We start from the raw sequence: 19,954 nt of genomic DNA, 5'->3' as shown, positions 1-19,954 counted from the left end.
GGGAGAGCGGTGGTGTCACATGACTGTGTGTTCCGTAACGGAACGTTGAAGTGTCAGTGAAGCTAAATCCCACCTGTATATGAGGGTCATATCATACAATGTAGAATTCTAAGGATAGTACAAGTCACCCTCTGCTCCGGTGACATGTATAACAGCGCTCCGTCCTGCAGGCTCCTGGTTTAATATGATCATGGGAATATCCTCATATGTTACACAATAGGAAGCCTTATAATATCTGTCTACTATAAAACAAACACATATATTTTACTGATGGAATAAATGACAGGATTCCAATAGATTACATTAATCTAATATTCCATCTTTGCCACAGTCCAGTGACTTTACACCAAATATAAATCGTTTCTCTTGTATCTCACAGTGTCTTCTCCTGACACATGATCATCTACACTGAATTCTTTGTTCTGCTGTCTTTGTCACAAGGGAACGTTCATTATTGTCATAAAGAGATAAGGAATGAGAGCGCCTTTGAAGAACTTAAAAAATAATACTGCTAAATAATATATACACCGGATGTATCTATATAGCAGTGTAGAATATGTATGTGTAGGGTATAACGTACCTCTTACTGTACTACATAAAGAAGATGACACACACACACATTTAAACACCTAGTACATTTACAGAGACAGTGAGCAGTGCGGCTGTATTGGGCGATGGAGCCACAGAGAGAAAACTCAATTGACATGTGCGGAAAATAGTTTCATATCTGGTGCAGTCTGATTTCAGAACACTCTGAATATAAACTACTGACGTACGGACGAGCTGAGTATACCTTACTGACATCAGAACATGTTAAATATCCCCAGGCATTGAATAACACCTACTGATGGCAGAAGGCGAGGAATATAACATGGCAGACATTGTGCCAACCTCCAGCTTGGCATAGTACCAAAGACTTACAGGCTGGCCACACACAGCTATTCTAGTGCTGATAACTGAGTATTAGGTTGCACTCTGCACAATACCGCCACAACATTGAGTAGCTGCCACCTACTTACCAAATCTAAATGTTCCTCGACAAGTTCAGAGGGGAAAGACGTGTCCTCTTCATCCGCTGCTGTGAGAAATAAGAGACATACAACAATAAGAGGTTTAGTCATTGGTCACCTGGTGGTGAACATGATCTTTCCGCACTTATGTAAACGGCTATATCCTAACCACACCACTGCAAGCTGGTAGCTAGTGCTTGCCGTCTCTAGTACTGCTGCAAATGACATCTTCAGCCGTACAACGGTAGATCCGGTCGCTCATTTTCAATGTGAGTGGCGGATGATTCTCTTATATGGCCTCACCATACATGATTGGAGATAGTGTATGACCAATGGTTTATAAGAGTTTATGCCAGTCCTGACTGGCATTGGATGGATTCCGGGCAAATAATGAATTCCGGAATCACTGCATGTAGAGGCATCTAAAGTGTTAATGTGCATACCGACAGACACATGAGAAATGGGATTGTTGATCCCTATTCTTGCACAAGGTCTTCACAGAACATAGAATGGTTCAGAAAAAAAAAAGGACAAGTCTCCACCCGTACTGAACTCTGTGAAGTAGGGATTAGCGATCCTTGATGTGCTGGAGTCCCACCTCATTCTGACAGAAATAAAAGAGGTTTCAGATTAGAACCCACTGTGTGCACCTGGCCTGTATCTGGCATAATAAGGACAAGCTACATCCCAACAATACTCTGCTCCCAAAACAGGTAAGGAGGAGGAGCTAAGGAACAGGGGGTGGAGTCAGTTCCTTTTCCTAGTGCCCTGCTTCCTAGAGGTAAAACACCCCCCACCATCTATGTCCCCTACTACTGGAGGATAGACTGAGTGCCACTGATTCACAGTCACGTTGGTCTTATATGGGGTTACATGACGACTGTCTTACCGTGTTCTTCAGGTTGGTCGCCGGTAATATGGTTCTCCACGTCTCTTAAAGACGACAGTGATTGGTCTGAAGTGTTCGGACGCAGCTCAGGGGACACGCTGATCATCTCTGTGTCGGACATGGTTCATGTACTGGTCCTAGAAAAAATAGGAATGGAGTTACTTAAACTGAATCAACATGGAATCTGTGAGAATGTCCCTTGCCCGGTAGGGTGACACAGACAGAAGGGAGCTATGGATCTGTCCCTCCCGTTGCAGGGTGATGCAGACAGAAGGGAGCTATGAGTCTGTCCCTCCCCCTGTAGGGTGACACAGACATAAGGGAGCTATGAGTCTGTCCCTCCCCCTGTAGGGTAACACAAACATAAGGGAGCTATGAGTCTGTCCCTCCCTCTGCAGGGTGACACAGACAGAAGGGAGGATTTAATACAAGAACTATGAGTCTGGCCCTCCCCCTGCAGGGTGACACAGTGACACAGACAGAAGGGAGCTATGGATCTGTCCCTCCCGTTGCAGGGTGATGCAGACAGAAGGGAGCTATGAGTCTGTCCCTCCGCCTGTAGGGTGACACAGACATAAGGGAGCTATGAGTCTGTCCCTCCCCTTGCAGGGTGACCCGGACAGAAGGGAGCTATGAGTCTGTCCCTCCCCCTGCAGGGTGACACACAATATATACATAATAACAGCACTATCAGTTCCTTCTGATGTGAATGGGTTAATCGTTGTAAGTAACTGAACACATCATCTGCGCCCCCATGAAGGACATGAGGTAAATAAGCCCTGTGATTGGCCAGGCCACCATTTATTTACCAGTGCTGATTCATAGTGCTGTAGCTGCCAGATTTCACCAGTAATCCCACAGACCCTGCTCACCGGCTGATTTCCCTGATCTCTGAGACAGCCAACAAGCTCTGTGCAGATCAGTGACAACACCCTGACACAGCCGTGTATATATCTATCAGGAGGGGTGCCAAAAACAGATACACCAAAGTCTCAAAACTCCAAATGAAATCTCATAGCAACTAAACAGGTCTTTCCAAATTAATTTCATACGTATGTGACAGTTACTGTGCATCAGTGAAACCCCGAAGCCAAATACTTGTTTCTTCCCAGCTTCCCTCTGAGCCTCTTTCAGCCTTGTCGTTATATCATCAGTCAATTAATGAAATCAAATGAATGTGGAAAACCCTTATAAGGAGTTAATAATTTTTATTATAGCGGGAAGTTTAGGAGGGCAAACTGAGTCACGTCAGCTTGGCAGAACCACAAATCTAAGCATGCCTGGCCGACTAGAGGCTGTATTCTCACAGCAGCAGGAGAGTTACGGATGCCGTCCTCTCTGTAGAGCCCAGCTCAGCGCCTGGTATGAGCGGTTAAAAGAGAATCCGCTGCAACACACTGCGAGCTTGTTACATGCCCATTATTTCATGCTTGGTCTATGAATAGCCAAATGTATCTGAAACTACCGTGCAATGTTCCTGTGAATTACAGGCACAATGCCCCCCTCCCATTGAGCGTAGCTAGGGGATAAACGACAATAATTGCTGTAATGGGTGTGCAGGTATAACTGGTGCAGCTGCGTCTCTTGTACACAGGAGTTGTGGTGACTCTGATGGGAAATTAGAATTATACAAGCAATGCCTGAGTTCCTATCGCCCACCTCATGCCAGACAGTCCCGATTTTATCCTCCCTGTGTACCGCATACAGCAGCATATATTGTTATACATTATATTAGTACACACATAGTATACTGATCCCAGCCATTCTTCTGTATTGCACACGTCAGTGTATATGTCCTTATATGATGTACGACACAGGTTTCCTGCAAGTATAAACATCCTCATTTCTCTTTCACCCAATCTGGGGGACACTGCTACTATAGGGACGTTCTAAAGCAGCCCCCTGAGAGGGGGAACGCTCTGCCAACACAGCACGCAAAACCTTGCTGCCAAGACTCGCATCAGGAGACGCAAAAACATTAAAGCAATTTAAACTAATAAAAGTGTGGACAGAGGACCGGGTGACTGCCAGAGCTCATCCACCAAAGCCCCGTGACACACAGCCCAAGTGGCCCCCACTGTGTGAGAGGATGCCCAACGACTCAACCAGGCACAAGCCGGTCTGACTTAACACAAGCCTGTCTGATGGTGGACGTTATCCACCTAGCGATCGTCTGTTTTGTAGCTGGCCAGCCCCTCTTGTGAACCTCGTACGAAACAAAAAAGGGAATCCATCTGTCGCACAGTGGACGTTCTTTCCACGTAAATCCATAAAGCATGGAACACGTCCAAGAGTGCTAAGGAACCCTGACCCGAAGAGGCAGCCACCTAAAAGATCAGGACCACAATCTCCTAATTGATGTGAAATCCAGAAAAAACCTTGGACTGGAAGGAAGAAACCGTGCATAACACAGCACAGTCGTCATGGAAAACTAGATATGGCAAACGGCAAGAAAGAACACCAAGTTCAGTGAATCCTCACGGAAGCAATGGACCCTAGAACCGGAGGTTGCTGTAAAGAGGCAGACGACACCCAAGACCCACCGCCATGAGCAAGATGGCTGTGTACCAGGCCCAACGGAGCCAATCAGCGGTGATCAGGATCACCAGAATCCATTCCCACTTGACCCGACATAGGACCCAAGGAAGCAACGGGATTGGAGGGAGGGGGAAAGGTACCCCAAACGGACTGTCCACGGCATGGTCATGGCATCCACTGAGCATGGCAAAGGGTCCTGAAATAGAACATGGGCACCTGGCAGTTGTTGTGAGACGCCATGAGGTCCAGACGTCCGGAAGACCACACTTCTCGATCAACCAGCAGAACACCTCCGGATGCAAAGGCCACCCCCCTGGCAACACTGCATGTCTGCTGAGGAAGTCGACCTCCTAATATTTTAAACTAGGGATAAATAATTGTTGGGACTCAATGTTCCATTAAGGAAAAAATCTGGGCAGCATCTTTCATCGTTCTGGCACTCATGTTGCCACCCTGTCAATTGATAGCCATGTGTCAAGGAACCTAGAATAATTGGATCCTGATCTGCCAAGTTTGACACTACCCCTTTCACAGGGGCGGAATCTAACATAGCAGACGGTCTTCTCCAGGGAACCTCGAGAGCAGGTTTGGATTTAGCGGCCTTCACTACGAGGTCGCGGTCCTCTTTGAGAGTACTTGGCGAGACTTGCAGGGAAGAGGCAAAAGGCAATGTTCACGGGCGATACAATTGCCTGTGGGTTGCCAGGTTAAAACCACGGATTTGGTAGAAGGTGTGATGACCTGTGGACGGCAAGGTAGCTACCACTGGGATGGTGGAAGGAGAGCAATAGTCTGCACACTGCAGAGTAGTTACTACTAGGATGGTGGAAAATGTAATAGTCTGCGGTCCGTGAGGCTGATACCAATGGAATGGTGGAAGGAGCAATATTCTGCGGTAAGGGATCGTTTTGAAGAAGAAGGTCACGAGCCGCCGCGGCTCGCTTCCTGTGCCTTAGGGCGTCCGGCCGTCACCTTGATGACCGGGACGTCACTTACACCCAGCGCCCGACCGTTGCGCGGCGTCCTGGCAGCATGGAGAGCCGGGCGCGCACGCGCATTGTCTAAAATCATCTTTGTTTAATCCAGCCTGGACTTCACTCCGCTTTCCTGGGTTCTCCCCAGCCGATACGCACTTCACGACCCTCTGAGAACCCATGAAAGCGGAGTGAAGTCCAGGCAAAGGTCAAGGGCCGGCAGCAGACAGCAAATCCAATAAACAGGCCGAGGTCAAGGGTCACTAGCAAACAGGAAGGTCGGTAAACACGCCAGAGGTCAGGGTCACAAGAAACACAGGCAGGGTCCAAATCCAGGCAAGGGGGTCATACACGGGCAATCCAACAGAATATCCAAAGAACAGGAGCTAGGAGCAGAGCAGGTCAGCAGACTGGTAAAAGAAGCTATAACCGGCAATGAGGCTGCAGACCTCACTGCCTTAAATACACAGATGGCCCAATCACTAGGGGCTCCAGTGAACACCTGACTGGCAGAGTAGATTCCGGGCTGTGCAGTATCGGCTAGGGGGGTTCCTAGCAAAGAAGACCATCTTTCCCATCAGTTTCATACAGAGGAGGATTGAAGGGCGGCTCATGACCAGGACCTTCTTCACCATGGCCTCGTTGGACTTCAACCCACTGAACACTGACCTCAAGGACTCCATGCAAAACCTTTCCACCCAGAGGAAGTGAATGGCCAATGTATAGCCAATTCTCTCAGTCCCCTGGAAGTGGTGGAGAAGAGACACACAGCACTTTATATATATGTTATAGTACACACATACACACGTGATACTCACCCCCTCTCTTTGTATTACACAAAGCATTATATATATATAAGTTATATTACACACATGTGGTACTCACCCTCTTTCTGTATTACACACAGCACTGTATATATATATATACACATATATATATATATATATATATATATATATATATATATATATATATATATATATATATATATATATATATATATACTACACACATGTGATACTCACCCTCTCTCTGTATTACACACAGCACTGTATATATATATATATATATATATATATATATATATATATATATATATATGTATTTATTTATTACACACATGTGATACTCACCCTCTCTCTGTATTACACACAGCACTGTATATATATATATATATATATATATATATATATATATATTACACACATGTGATACTCACCCTCTCTCTGTATTACACATAGCACTATATATATATATATATATATATATATATATTACACACATGTGATACTCACCCTCTCTCTGTATTACACACAGCACTGTATATCTATATATATATATTACACACATGTGATACTCACCCTCTCTCTGTATTACACACAGCACTGTATATATATATATATATATATATATATATATATATATATTACACACATGTGATACTCACCCTCTCTCTGTATTACACACAGCACTGTATATATATATAATACACACATGTAGTACTCACCCTCTCTCCGTATTACACACAGCACTGTATATATATATATATATATATATATATATATATATATATATATATTACACACATGTGATACTCACCCTCTCTCTGTATTACACACAGCACTGTATATATATATATATAATACACACATGTAGTACTCACCCTCTCTCTGTATTACACACAGCACTGTATATATATATATATATATATATATATATATATATATATATTACACACATGTGACACTCACCCTCTCTCTGTATTACACACAGCACTGTGTATATATATATATATATATATATATATATATATATATATATATATTACACACATGTGATACTCACCCTCTCTCTTTATTAAACACAGCACTGTGTATATATATATATATATATATATATATATATATATTACACACATGTGATACTCACCCTCTCTCTGTATTACACACAGCACTGTATATATATATATAATACACACATGTAGTACTCACCCTCTCTCCGTATTACACACAGCACTGTATATATATATATATATATATATATATATATATATATATATATATATTTATTACACACATGTGATACTCACCCTCACTCTGTATTACACACAGCACTGTATATATATATATATATATATATATATATATATATTACACACATGTGATACTCACCCTCTCTCTGTATTACACACAGCACTGTATATATATATATATATATATATATATATATATATATATATATATATATATATATATTACACACATGTGATACTCACCCTCTCTCTGTATTACACACAGCACTGTATATATATATATATATATATATATATATATATACATATATAATACACACATGTAGTACTCACCCTCTCTCTGTATTACACACAGCACTGTATATATATATATATATATATATATATATATATACATATATATTACACACATGTGATACTCACCCTCTCTCTGTATTACACACAGCACTGTGTATATATATATATATATATATATATATATATATATTACACACATGTGATACTCACCCTCTCTCTGTATTACACACGGCACTATATATATATATATATATATATATATATATATTACACACATGTGATACTCACCCTCTCTCTGTATTACACACAGCACTGTATATATATATATATTACACACATGTGATACTCACCCTCTCTCTGTATTACACACAGCACTGTATATATATATATATATATATATATATATATATATATATATATATATATATATATATATATATTTATTACACACATGTGATACTCACCCTCTCTCTGTATTACACACAGCACTGTATATATATATATATATATATATATATATATATATTACACACATGTGATACTCACCCTCTCTCTGTATTACACACAGCACTGTATATATATATATATATATATATATATATATATATATATATATATATATATATATATATATATATTACACACATGTGATACTCACCCTCTCTCTGTATTACACACAGCACTGTATATATATATATATATATATATATATACATATATAATACACACATGTAGTACTCACCCTCTCTCTGTATTACACACAGCACTGTATATATATATATATATATATATATATATATATATATACATATATATTACACACATGTGATACTCACCCTCTCTCTGTATTACACACAGCACTGTGTATATATATATATATATATATATATATATATTACACACATGTGATACTCACCCTCTCTCTGTATTACACACGGCACTATATATATATATATATATATATATATATATATATTACACACATGTGATACTCACCCTCTCTCTGTATTACACACAGCACTGTATATATATATATATTACACACATGTGATACTCACCCTCTCTCTGTATTACACACAGCACTGTATATATATATATATATATATATATATATATATATATATATTACACACATGTGATACTCACCCTCTCTCTGTATTACACACAGCACTGTATATATATATATATATATATATATATATATTACACACATGTGATACTCACCCTCTCTCTGTATTACACACAGCACTGTATATATATATATATTACACACATGTGATACTCACCCTCTCTCTGTATTACACACAGCACTGTATATATATATATATATATATATATATATATATATATATATATATATATATTACACACATGTGATACTCACCCTCTCTCTGTATTACACACAGCACTGTATATATATATATATATATATATATATATATTACACACATGTGATACTCACCCTCTCTCTGTATTACACACAGCACTGTATATATATATATATATATATATATATATATATATATATATATATATATATTACACTCATGTGATACTCACCCTCTCTCTGTATTACACACAGCACTGTATATTGCACATAGTGTATGGAACGCACAGAACCACTGCTGTTGCCTGGACGCGTCTCCTAGGTAACGATGAGGGACAGTCACATGATTTCTCATGTAGACATTTCAACCAATGGAAGGACGGGAAGCGGCAGAATAGGCGGGGAAAATCTGATGACAACAGGCAGTTTATACAGCCAGCTAAAGACGGCTGTTTGGTAACTGGCAGCTAATGCAGCCAATGTGGTCTTAGCATTTTATGACAGACAGGACAGATAGCCAATGAAGGACATGTACGGCTAGATCGCCTACACTTACATACAATATGTACTGGAGCCATCTTGAGGTATATAGAGGCTCAGTGAAATGTCATGTACAGGGTGCATGTATTTTTCTATGGCTGCCAGAATGCTGTCATGTGTTAGCAGAGAAATGTGTGTGTGAAAAACACCAAAACACCTGTGTACGTAACGTGACATATCTATAATTATATGTCAGGTTCTCTTTAGGGACTTCATTTGTGTTATACGTGCAAACTAGGTCTAGGGCAGTGATGGCTAACCTGTGACACTCCAGGTGTTGTGAAACTACAAGCCCCAGCATGCTTTGCCAGTAGATCACTAGCTGATAACTGGCAAAGCATGCTGGGACTTATAGTTTCACAAACACCTGGAGTGTCACAGGTTAGCCAACACTGGTCTAGGGGCTCTGTAAAACTCCCATCCTAATGCTAAGCCTTGGTTTGATACACTCTAGTACAAAGTATCTAACACTGTTTCTGCTGCCACTCCCAAGTTTTGTGTCTAACTAAAATTACAAGTTATATCTACAACTATAATGGCTAATTTATGGTAAGAAATGAGTACACAGCCCTTAACAATGTGAATTGTTGTGACATTTCCGTGTGTACTCCATACTTGCCAACTTTTCCTCGTTGGCTTCAGGGAGATCCCGGGGGAGGTGGGCGTGCAGGAGCGGTGCTTGACGAATCACATCATTTTGGCCCCGTCCCCTAAACGATTGTCACAATTTTGGGCAATTACAGCAGGGGGTGGGGCTAAGATGGCGCAATATTTGCGTCATTAAGCCCCGAACCCCACCACTTATCTATTTTGGGGGCGAGAACCTGGAGGTTGCCCTGTTCGCCCTGGAGGTCTCCCAGAAATGCGGGAGTCTTCCGGACATTCCGGGAGAGTAGGCAACTATGCGTTAAAGAAAAGCAGCTAATGAATCTGTAGAGACTGAAGTGTCTTTTACATTTCTGTCTCAATTACTGAAGTCATGTTGTCTTAGCTGTCTGTCTTTGATTAAATCTTGGTCTCCATGAAAATGGCCACCTCCATAGGCATCAATACATGGGCATAGGACACAATTTCTGAACTGTGCCATCATGCCACAGATGGCGAAGCCAACCACGTCTTATACTGCCTCAGCATCAGGGAGAATGCCAGACTCTTCAGGGAGTGAGGGAGATCACCCCTATTTCAGGGAGTCTCCCTGACATTCAGGGAGAGTATGGTGTACAGTCGTAGTTTGAGAAGCCATCTAGTTTTACTGACTTTCACTGACAGTAAATCAAACCCTGGTAACCCTGTCTTTGGAAGAGCTCCCTGGCTGTATAGTATACCTTCATTTGGGGCTACTTTTATTAGGGGTGACCTATTGTCACACCAGGTGGGTGTCCTTAACGAGTGGAGCCCTCCTTGTAATTCATTGTGTTTATGGTGCATTATTTTCTATTTATCGACTGTTAAAGTTGCTATTTTATTTGTCCTATTTGCCAACTATCCCTTTTTTACCCCAATTTTTTCCTTGGAAATGCCCCTATTTTTCATTATTAGCAATTGCACAGTACAATTCCTCTTCTATAACATACTGAATGTAATTATTATCGCCCATGATTATTTTCTGGGATATACAAGTGAATGTGTACGGAAGAAGGGGACTTAGAGTGCATAAAGTGCATTATATTAAAGTTGAGTTGACATGATGAGGACTGTGGTGCTCCCAGGTCCGCTGAGTGATGTGATTACATGTACTCGTGTCCCTGGGAACTATATGAAATGTTGGAAACTGCGCATTGGACTTATCCCTAATATTCTCATTAATCTCCCACAGGAAAAGAGCCGCAGCTTCTGCCTCCTACTTTGGGACCCCAGAAAGTACTTTTTCCATTGAATGAAATGGGGATTTAAATCCCAGCAACAAATTTGCCATGTGCCCTTTGATGACATCACAGAGATTTCGTCCAATAGGAAGGCGACACGTCAGGTGACGCTCCAGTATTCTTGGTTTGAATTAGAGAAGTGGCAGTTGGTTGGAGGCAGCAGCTGAGCGGACGTGTGCAGGTACCAGCAGGGGGCAGTGTCTGGTCTGTGACTCATGGAGGGGGGTAATTATTCACCCAGCTGTATGATGCCCGTCAGGGGGGCACAAGATACCCAAACACCACCTCAGTGATCCCCGTCACATGGTATGACTGTGTCACGTGTAACATTTACACCACACGTTACCCATAGTGACCGAGCCCTCCTGGTAACCACACGGTACCCATAGTGACCGAGCCCTCCTGGTAACCACACGTTACCCATAGTGACCGAGCCCTCCTGGTAACCACACGGTACCCATAGTGACCGAGCCCTCCTGGTAACCACACGTTACCCATAGTGACCGAGCCCTCCTGGTAACCACACGTTATCCATAGTGACCGAGCCCTCCTGGTAACCACACGGTACCCATAGTGACCGAGCCCTCCTGGTAACCACACGTTACCCATAGTGACCGAGCCCTCGTATAACCACACGTTACCCATAGTGACCGAGCCCTCGTATAACCACATGTTACCCATAGTGACCGAGCCCTCGTATAACCACACGTTACCCATAGTGACCGAGCCCTCGTATAACCACACGTTACCCATAGTGACCGAGCCCTCCTGGTAACCACACGTTACCCATAGTCACCGAACCTCCTGGCAACCACACGTTACCCACAGTGACCGAGCCCTCCTGGTAACCACACGTTACCCATAGTGACCGAGCTCTTGTAGTAACCACACGTTACCCATAGTGACCAATGCCTCCTGGTAACCACACGTTACCCATAGTGACCGAGCCCTCCTGGTAACCACACGTTACCCATAGTGACCGAGCCCTCCTGGTAACCACACGTTACCCATAGTGACCGAGCCCTCCTGGTAACCACACGTTACCCATAGTGACCGAGCTCTCCTGGTAACCACACGTTACCCACAGTGACCGAGCCCTCCTGGTAACCACACTCTACCCATAGTGACCGAGCCCTCCTTGTAACCACACTCTACCCATAGTGACCGAGCCCTCCTGGTAACCACACGTTACCCATAGTGACCGAGCTCTCCTGGTAACCACACGTTACCCATAGTGACCGAGCCCTCCTGGTAACCACACGTTACCTATAGTGACCAAGCCACCGTGGTAACCACATGTTACCCATAGTGACCGCGCCAACGTGGTACCCACACGTTACCCACAGTGACCGCGCCAACGTGGTACCCACACGTTACCCATAGTGACCGAGCCCTCCTGGTAACCACACTCTACCCAGAGTGACCGAGCCCTCCTGGTAACCTCACGTTACCCACAGTGACCGAGCCCTCCTGGTAACCACACGTTACCCACAGTGACCGAGCCCTCCTGGTAACCACACGTTACCCATAGTGACCGAGCCCTCCTGGTAACCACACGTTACCCATAGTGACCGAGCCCTCCTGGTAACCACACTCTACCCATAGTGACCGAGCCCTCCTGGTAACCACACGTTACCTATAGTGACCAAGCCACCGTGGTAACCACATGTTACCCATAGTGACCGAGCCAACGTAGTACCCACACGTTTCCCACAGTGACCGCGCCAACGTGGTACCCACACGTTACCCACAGTGACCGCACCAACGTGGTACCCACACGTTACCCATAGTGACCGAGCCCTCCTGCTAACCACACTCTACCCAGAGTGACCGAGCCCTCCTGGTAACCTCACGTTACCCACAGTGACCGAGCCCTCCTGGTAACCACACGTTACCCATAGTGACCGAGCCCTCCTGGTAACCACACGTTACCCATAGTGACCGAGCCCTCCTGGTAACCACACGTTACCCATAGTGACCGAGCCCTCCTGGTAACCACACGTTACCCATAGTGACCGAGCCAACGTAGTACCCACACGTTACCCATAGTGACTGAGCTCTCCTGGTAACCACACGTTACCCATAGTGACCGAGCCCTCCTGGTAACTACACGTTACCCACAGTGACCGAGCCCTCCTTGTAACCACACTCTACCCATAGTGACCGAGCCCTCCTGGTAACCACACGTTACCTATAGTGACCAAGCCACCGTGGTAACCACATGTTACCCATAGTGACCGAGCCAACGTAGTACCCACACGTTACCCATAGTGACCGAGCCCTCCTGGTACCCACACGTTACCCATAGTGACCGAGCCAACGTAGTACCCACACGTTACCCACAGTGACCGCGCCAACGTGGTACCCACACGTTACCCACAGTGACCGCGCCAACGTGGTACCCACACGTTACCCATAGTGACCGAGCCCTCCTGGTAACCACACTCTACCCAGAGTGACCGAGACCTCCTGGTAACCTCACGTTACCCACAGTGACCGAGCCCTCCTGGTAACCACACGTTACCCATAGTGACCGAGCCCTCCTGGTAACCACACGTTACCCATAGTGACCGAGCCCTCCTGGTAACCACACTCTACCCATAGTGACCGAGCCCTCCTGGTAACCACACGTTACCTATAGTGACCAAGCCACCGTGGTAACCACATGTTACCCATAGTGACCGAGCCAACGTAGTACCCACACGTTACCCACAGAGACCGCGCCAACGTGGTACCCACACGTTACCCACAGTGACCGCACCAACGTGGTACCCACACGTTACCCATAGTGACCGAGCCCTCCTGGTAACCACACTCTACCCAGAGTGACCGAGCCCTCCTGGTAACCTCACGTTACCCACAGTGACCGAGCCCTCCTGGTAACCACACGTTACCCATAGTGACCAAGCCACCGTGGTAACCACATGTTACCCATAGTGACCGAGCCAACGTAGTACCCACACGTTACCCACAGTGACCACGCCAACGTGGTACCCACACGTTACCCACAGTGACCGCGCCAACGTGGTACCCACACGTTACCCATAGTGACCGAGCCCTCCTGGTAACCACACTCTACCCAGAGTGACCGAGCCCTCCTGGTAACCTCACGTTACCCACAGTGACCGAACCCTCCTGGTAACCACACGTTACCCATAGTGACCGAGCCCTCCTGGTAACCACACGTTACCCATAGTGACCGAGCCCTCCTGGTAACCACACGTTACCCATAGTGACCGAGTCCTCCTGGTAACCACATGTTACCCATAGTGACCGAGCCAACGTAGTACCCACACGTTACCCATGGTGACTGAGCTCTCCTGGTAACCACACGTTACCCATAGTGACCGAGCTCTTGTAGTAACCACACGTTACCCATAGTGACCGAGCCCTCCTGGTAACCACACGTTACCCATAGTGACCGAGCCCTCCTGGTAACCACACGTTACCTATAGTGACCAAGCCACCGTGGTAACCACATGTTACCCATAGTGACCGAGCCCTCCTGGTAACCACACGTTACCCATAGTGACCGAGCCCTCCTGGTAACCACACGTTACCCATAGTGACCGAGCCCTCCTGGTAACCACATGTTACCCATAGTGACCGAGCCAACGTAGTACCCACACGTTACCCATAGTGACTGAGCTCTCCTGGTAACCACACGTTACCCATAGTGACCGAGCCCTCCTGGTAACTACACGTTACCCACAGTGACCGAGCCCTCCTTGTAACCACACTCTACCCATAGTGACCGAGCCCTCCTGGTAACCACACGTTACCTATAGTGACCAAGCCACCGTGGTAACCACATGTTACCCATAGTGACCGAGCCAACGTAGTACCCACACGTTACCCATAGTGACCGAGCCAACGTAGTACCCACACGTTACCCACAGTGACCGAGCCCTCCTGGTAACCTCACGTTACCCACAGTGACCGAGCCCTCCTGGTAACCACACGTTACCCATAGTGACCGAGCCCTCCTGGTAACCACACGTTACCCATAGTGACCGAGCCCTCCTGGTAACCACACGTTACCCATAGTGACCGAGCCCTCCTAGTAACCACACGTTACCCATAGTGACCGAGCCAACGTAGTACCCACACGTTACCCATAGTGACTGAGCTCTCCTGGTAACCACACGTTACCCATAGTGACCAAGCCACCGTGGTAACCACATGTTACCCATAGTGACCGAGCCAACGTAGTACCCACACGTTACCCACAATGACCACGCCAACGTGGTACCCACACGTTACCCACAGTGACCGCGCCAACGTGGTACCCACACGTTACCCATAGTGACCGAGCCCTCCTGGTAACCACACTCTACCCAGAGTGACCGAGCCCTCCTGGTAACCTCACGTTACCCACAGTGACCGAGCCCTCCTGGTAACCACACGTTACCCATAGTGACCGAGCCCTCCTGGTAACCACACGTTACCCATAGTGACCGAGCCCTCCTGGTAACCACACGTTACCCATAGTGACCGAGCCCTCCTGGTAACCACATGTTACCCATAGTGACCGAGCCAACGTAGTACCCACACGTTACCCATAGTGACGGAGCTCTCCTTGTAACCACACGTTACCCATAGTGACCGAGCTCTTGTAGTAACCACACGTTACCCATAGTGACCGAGCCCTCCTGGTAACCACACGTTACCCATAGTGACCGAGCCCTCCTGGTAACCACATGTTACCCATAGTGACCAAGCCAACGTAGTACCCACACGTTACCCATAGTGACCGAGCCCTCCTGGTACCCACACGTTACCCACAGTGACCACGCCAATGTGGTACCCACACGTTACCCACAGTGACCGCGAAAACGTGGTACCCACACGTTACCCATAGTGACCGAGCCCTCCTGGTAACCACACTCTACCCAGAGTGACCGAGCCCTCCTGGTAACCTCACGTTACCCACAGTGACCGAGCCCTCCTGGTAACCACACGTTACCCATAGTGACCGAGCCCTCCTGGTAACCACACGTTACCCATAGTGACCGAGCCCTCCTGGTAACCACACGTTACCCATAGTGACCGAGCCCTCCTGGTAAGCACATGTTACCCATAGTGACCGAGCCAACGTAGTACCCACACGTTACCCACAGTGACCGAGCCCTCCTGGTAACCACACGTTACCCATAGTGACCGAGCTCTTGTAGTAACCACACGTTACCCATAGTGACCAATGCCTCCTGGTAACCACACGTTACCCATAGTGACCGAGCCCTCCTGGTAACCACACGTTACCCATAGTGACCGAGCTCTCCTGGTAACCACACGTTACCCATAGTGACCGAGCCCTCCTGGTAACCACACGTTACCCATTGTGACCGAGCTCTCCTGGTAACCACACGTTACCCACAGTGACCGAGCCCTCCTGGTAACCACACGTTACCCATAGTGACCGAGCTCTTGTAGTAACCACACGTTACCCATAGTGACCGATGCCTCCTGGTAGCCACACGTTAACCACAGTGACCGAGCTCTCCTAGTAACCACACGTTACCCATAGTGACCGAGCTCTTGTAGTAACCACACGTTACCCATAGTGACCGATGCCTCCTGGTAACCACACGTTACCCATAATGACCGAGCACTCCTGGTAACTACACGTTACCCATAGTGACCGAGCCCTCCTGGTAACCACACGTTACCCATAGTGACCGAGCTCTTGTAGTAACCACACGTTACCCATAGTGACCGAGCTCTTGTAGTAACCACACGTTACCCATAGTGACTGAGCCCTCCTGGTAACCACACGTTACCCATAGTGACCAAGCCCTCCTGGTAACCACACGTTACCCATAGTGACCGAGCACTCCTGGTAACCACACGTTACCCATAGTGACCAAGCCCTCCTGGTAACCACACGTTACCCATAGTGACCGAGCACTCCTGGTAACCACACGTTACCCATAGTGACCGAGCCCTCCTGGTAACCACACGTTACCCATAGTGACCGAGCCCTCCTGGTAACCACACGTTACCCATAGTGACCGAGCCCTCCTGGTAACCACACGTTACCCACAGTGACCGAGCCCTCCTTGTAACCACACTCTACCCATAGTGACCGAGCCCTCCTGGTAACCACACGTTACCTATAGTGACCAAGCCACCGTGGTAACCACATGTTACCCATAGTGACCGCGCCAACGTGGTACCCACACGTTACCCACAGTGACCGCGCCAACGTGGTACCCACACGTTACCCATAGTGACCGAGCCCTCCTGGTAACCACACTCTACCCAGAGTGACCGAGCCCTCCTGGTAACCTCACGTTACCCACAGTGACCGAGCCCTCCTGGTAACCACACGTTACCCACAGTGACCGAGCCCTCCTGGTAACCACACGTTACCCATAGTGACCGAGCCCTCCTGGTAACCACACGTTACCCATAGTGACCGAGCCCTCCTGGTAACCACACGTTACCCATAGTGACCGAGCCCTCCTGGTAACCACATGTTACCCATAGTGACCGAGCCAACGTAGTACCCACACGTTACCCATAGTGACGGAGCTCTCCTTGTAACCACACGTTACCCATAGTGACCGAGCTCTTGTAGTAACCACACGTTACCCATAGTGACCGAGCCCTCCTGGTAACCACACGTTACCCATAGTGACCGAGCCCTCCTGGTAACCACATGTTACCCATAGTGACCAAGCCAACGTAGTACCCACACGTTACCCATAGTGACCGAGCCCTCCTGGTACCCACACGTTACCCACAGTGACCACGCCAATGTGGTACCCACACGTTACCCACAGTGACCGCGAAAACGTGGTACCCACACGTTACCCATAGTGACCGAGCCCTCCTGGTAACCACACTCTACCCAGAGTGACCGAGCCCTCCTGGTAACCTCACGTTACCCACAGTGACCGAGCCCTCCTGGTAACCACACGTTACCCATAGTGACCGAGCCCTCCTGGTAACCACACGTTACCCATAGTGACCGAGCCCTCCTGGTAACCACACGTTACCCATAGTGACCGAGCCCTCCTGGTAAGCACATGTTACCCATAGTGACCGAGCCAACGTAGTACCCACACGTTACCCACAGTGACCGAGCCCTCCTGGTAACCACACGTTACCCATAGTGACCGAGCTCTTGTAGTAACCACACGTTACCCATAGTGACCAATGCCTCCTGGTAACCACACGTTACCCATAGTGACCGAGCCCTCCTGGTAACCACACGTTACCCATAGTGACCGAGCTCTCCTGGTAACCACACGTTACCCATAGTGACCGAGCCCTCCTGGTAACCACACGTTACCCATTGTGACCGAGCTCTCCTGGTAACCACACGTTACCCACAGTGACCGAGCCCTCCTGGTAACCACACGTTACCCATAGTGACCGAGCTCTTGTAGTAACCACACGTTACCCATAGTGACCGATGCCTCCTGGTAGCCACACGTTAACCACAGTGACCGAGCTCTCCTAGTAACCACACGTTACCCATAGTGACCGAGCTCTTGTAGTAACCACACGTTACCCATAGTGACCGATGCCTCCTGGTAACCACACGTTACCCATAATGACCGAGCACTCCTGGTAACTACACGTTACCCATAGTGACCGAGCCCTCCTGGTAACCACACGTTACCCATAGTGACCGAGCTCTTGTAGTAACCACACGTTACCCATAGTGACCGAGCTCTTGTAGTAACCACACGTTACCCATAGTGACTGAGCCCTCCTGGTAACCACACGTTACCCATAGTGACCAAGCCCTCCTGGTAACCACACGTTACCCATAGTGACCGAGCACTCCTGGTAACCACACGTTACCCATAGTGACCAAGCCCTCCTGGTAACCACACGTTACCCATAGTGACCGAGCACTCCTGGTAACCACACGTTACCCATAGTGACCGAGCCCTCCTGGTAACCACACGTTACCCATAGTGACCGAGCCCTCCTGGTAACCACACGTTACCCATAGTGACCGAGCCCTCCTGGTAACCACACGTTACCCACAGTGACCGAGCCCTCCTTGTAACCACACTCTACCCATAGTGACCGAGCCCTCCTGGTAACCACACGTTACCTATAGTGACCAAGCCACCGTGGTAACCACATGTTACCCATAGTGACCGCGCCAACGTGGTACCCACACGTTACCCACAGTGACCGCGCCAACGTGGTACCCACACGTTACCCATAGTGACCGAGCCCTCCTGGTAACCACACTCTACCCAGAGTGACCGAGCCCTCCTGGTAACCTCACGTTACCCACAGTGACCGAGCCCTCCTGGTAACCACACGTTACCCACAGTGACCGAGCCCTCCTGGTAACCACACGTTACCCATAGTGACCGAGCCCTCCTGGTAACCACACGTTACCCATAGTGACCGAGCCCTCCTGGTAACCACACTCTACCCATAGTGACCGAGCACTCCTGGTAACCACACGTTACCTATAGTGACCAAGCCACCGTGGTAACCACATGTTACC

General features: G+C 47.1%; 2 protein-coding genes across 2 annotated transcripts in view; one reads left to right on the top strand and one right to left on the bottom strand.

Moving 5' to 3' along the window:
• Nucleotides 1-2,081, bottom strand: part of DNAH2 (dynein axonemal heavy chain 2) — a 92,178-nt gene extending 90,097 nt beyond the window's left edge. Inside the window, 2 exon segments of the mRNA XM_075206423.1 lie at nucleotides 1,020-1,078; nucleotides 1,900-2,081. Of these exon segments, the coding sequence (XP_075062524.1) occupies nucleotides 1,020-1,078; nucleotides 1,900-2,020 (180 nt within the window). The 5' untranslated portion in view covers nucleotides 2,021-2,081.
• Nucleotides 2,082-11,440: 9,359 nt separating this feature from the next.
• Nucleotides 11,441-19,954, top strand: part of LOC142149700 (T-complex protein 1 subunit theta-like) — a 30,570-nt gene continuing 22,056 nt past the window's right edge. The window contains exon 1 of the mRNA XM_075205006.1: nucleotides 11,441-11,653. The gene's annotated coding sequence lies outside the window, so the exon portion shown is untranslated. The remainder of the gene's footprint in view (nucleotides 11,654-19,954) is intronic.

This window comes from Mixophyes fleayi, chromosome 4 (genome assembly GCF_038048845.1).
Source record: "Mixophyes fleayi isolate aMixFle1 chromosome 4, aMixFle1.hap1, whole genome shotgun sequence".
Classification (NCBI taxonomy): Eukaryota; Metazoa; Chordata; class Amphibia; order Anura; family Limnodynastidae; genus Mixophyes; species Mixophyes fleayi.
The sequence above is the reverse complement of the archived record's forward strand: the minus strand, read 5'-3'. Positions and strand labels throughout refer to the sequence as shown.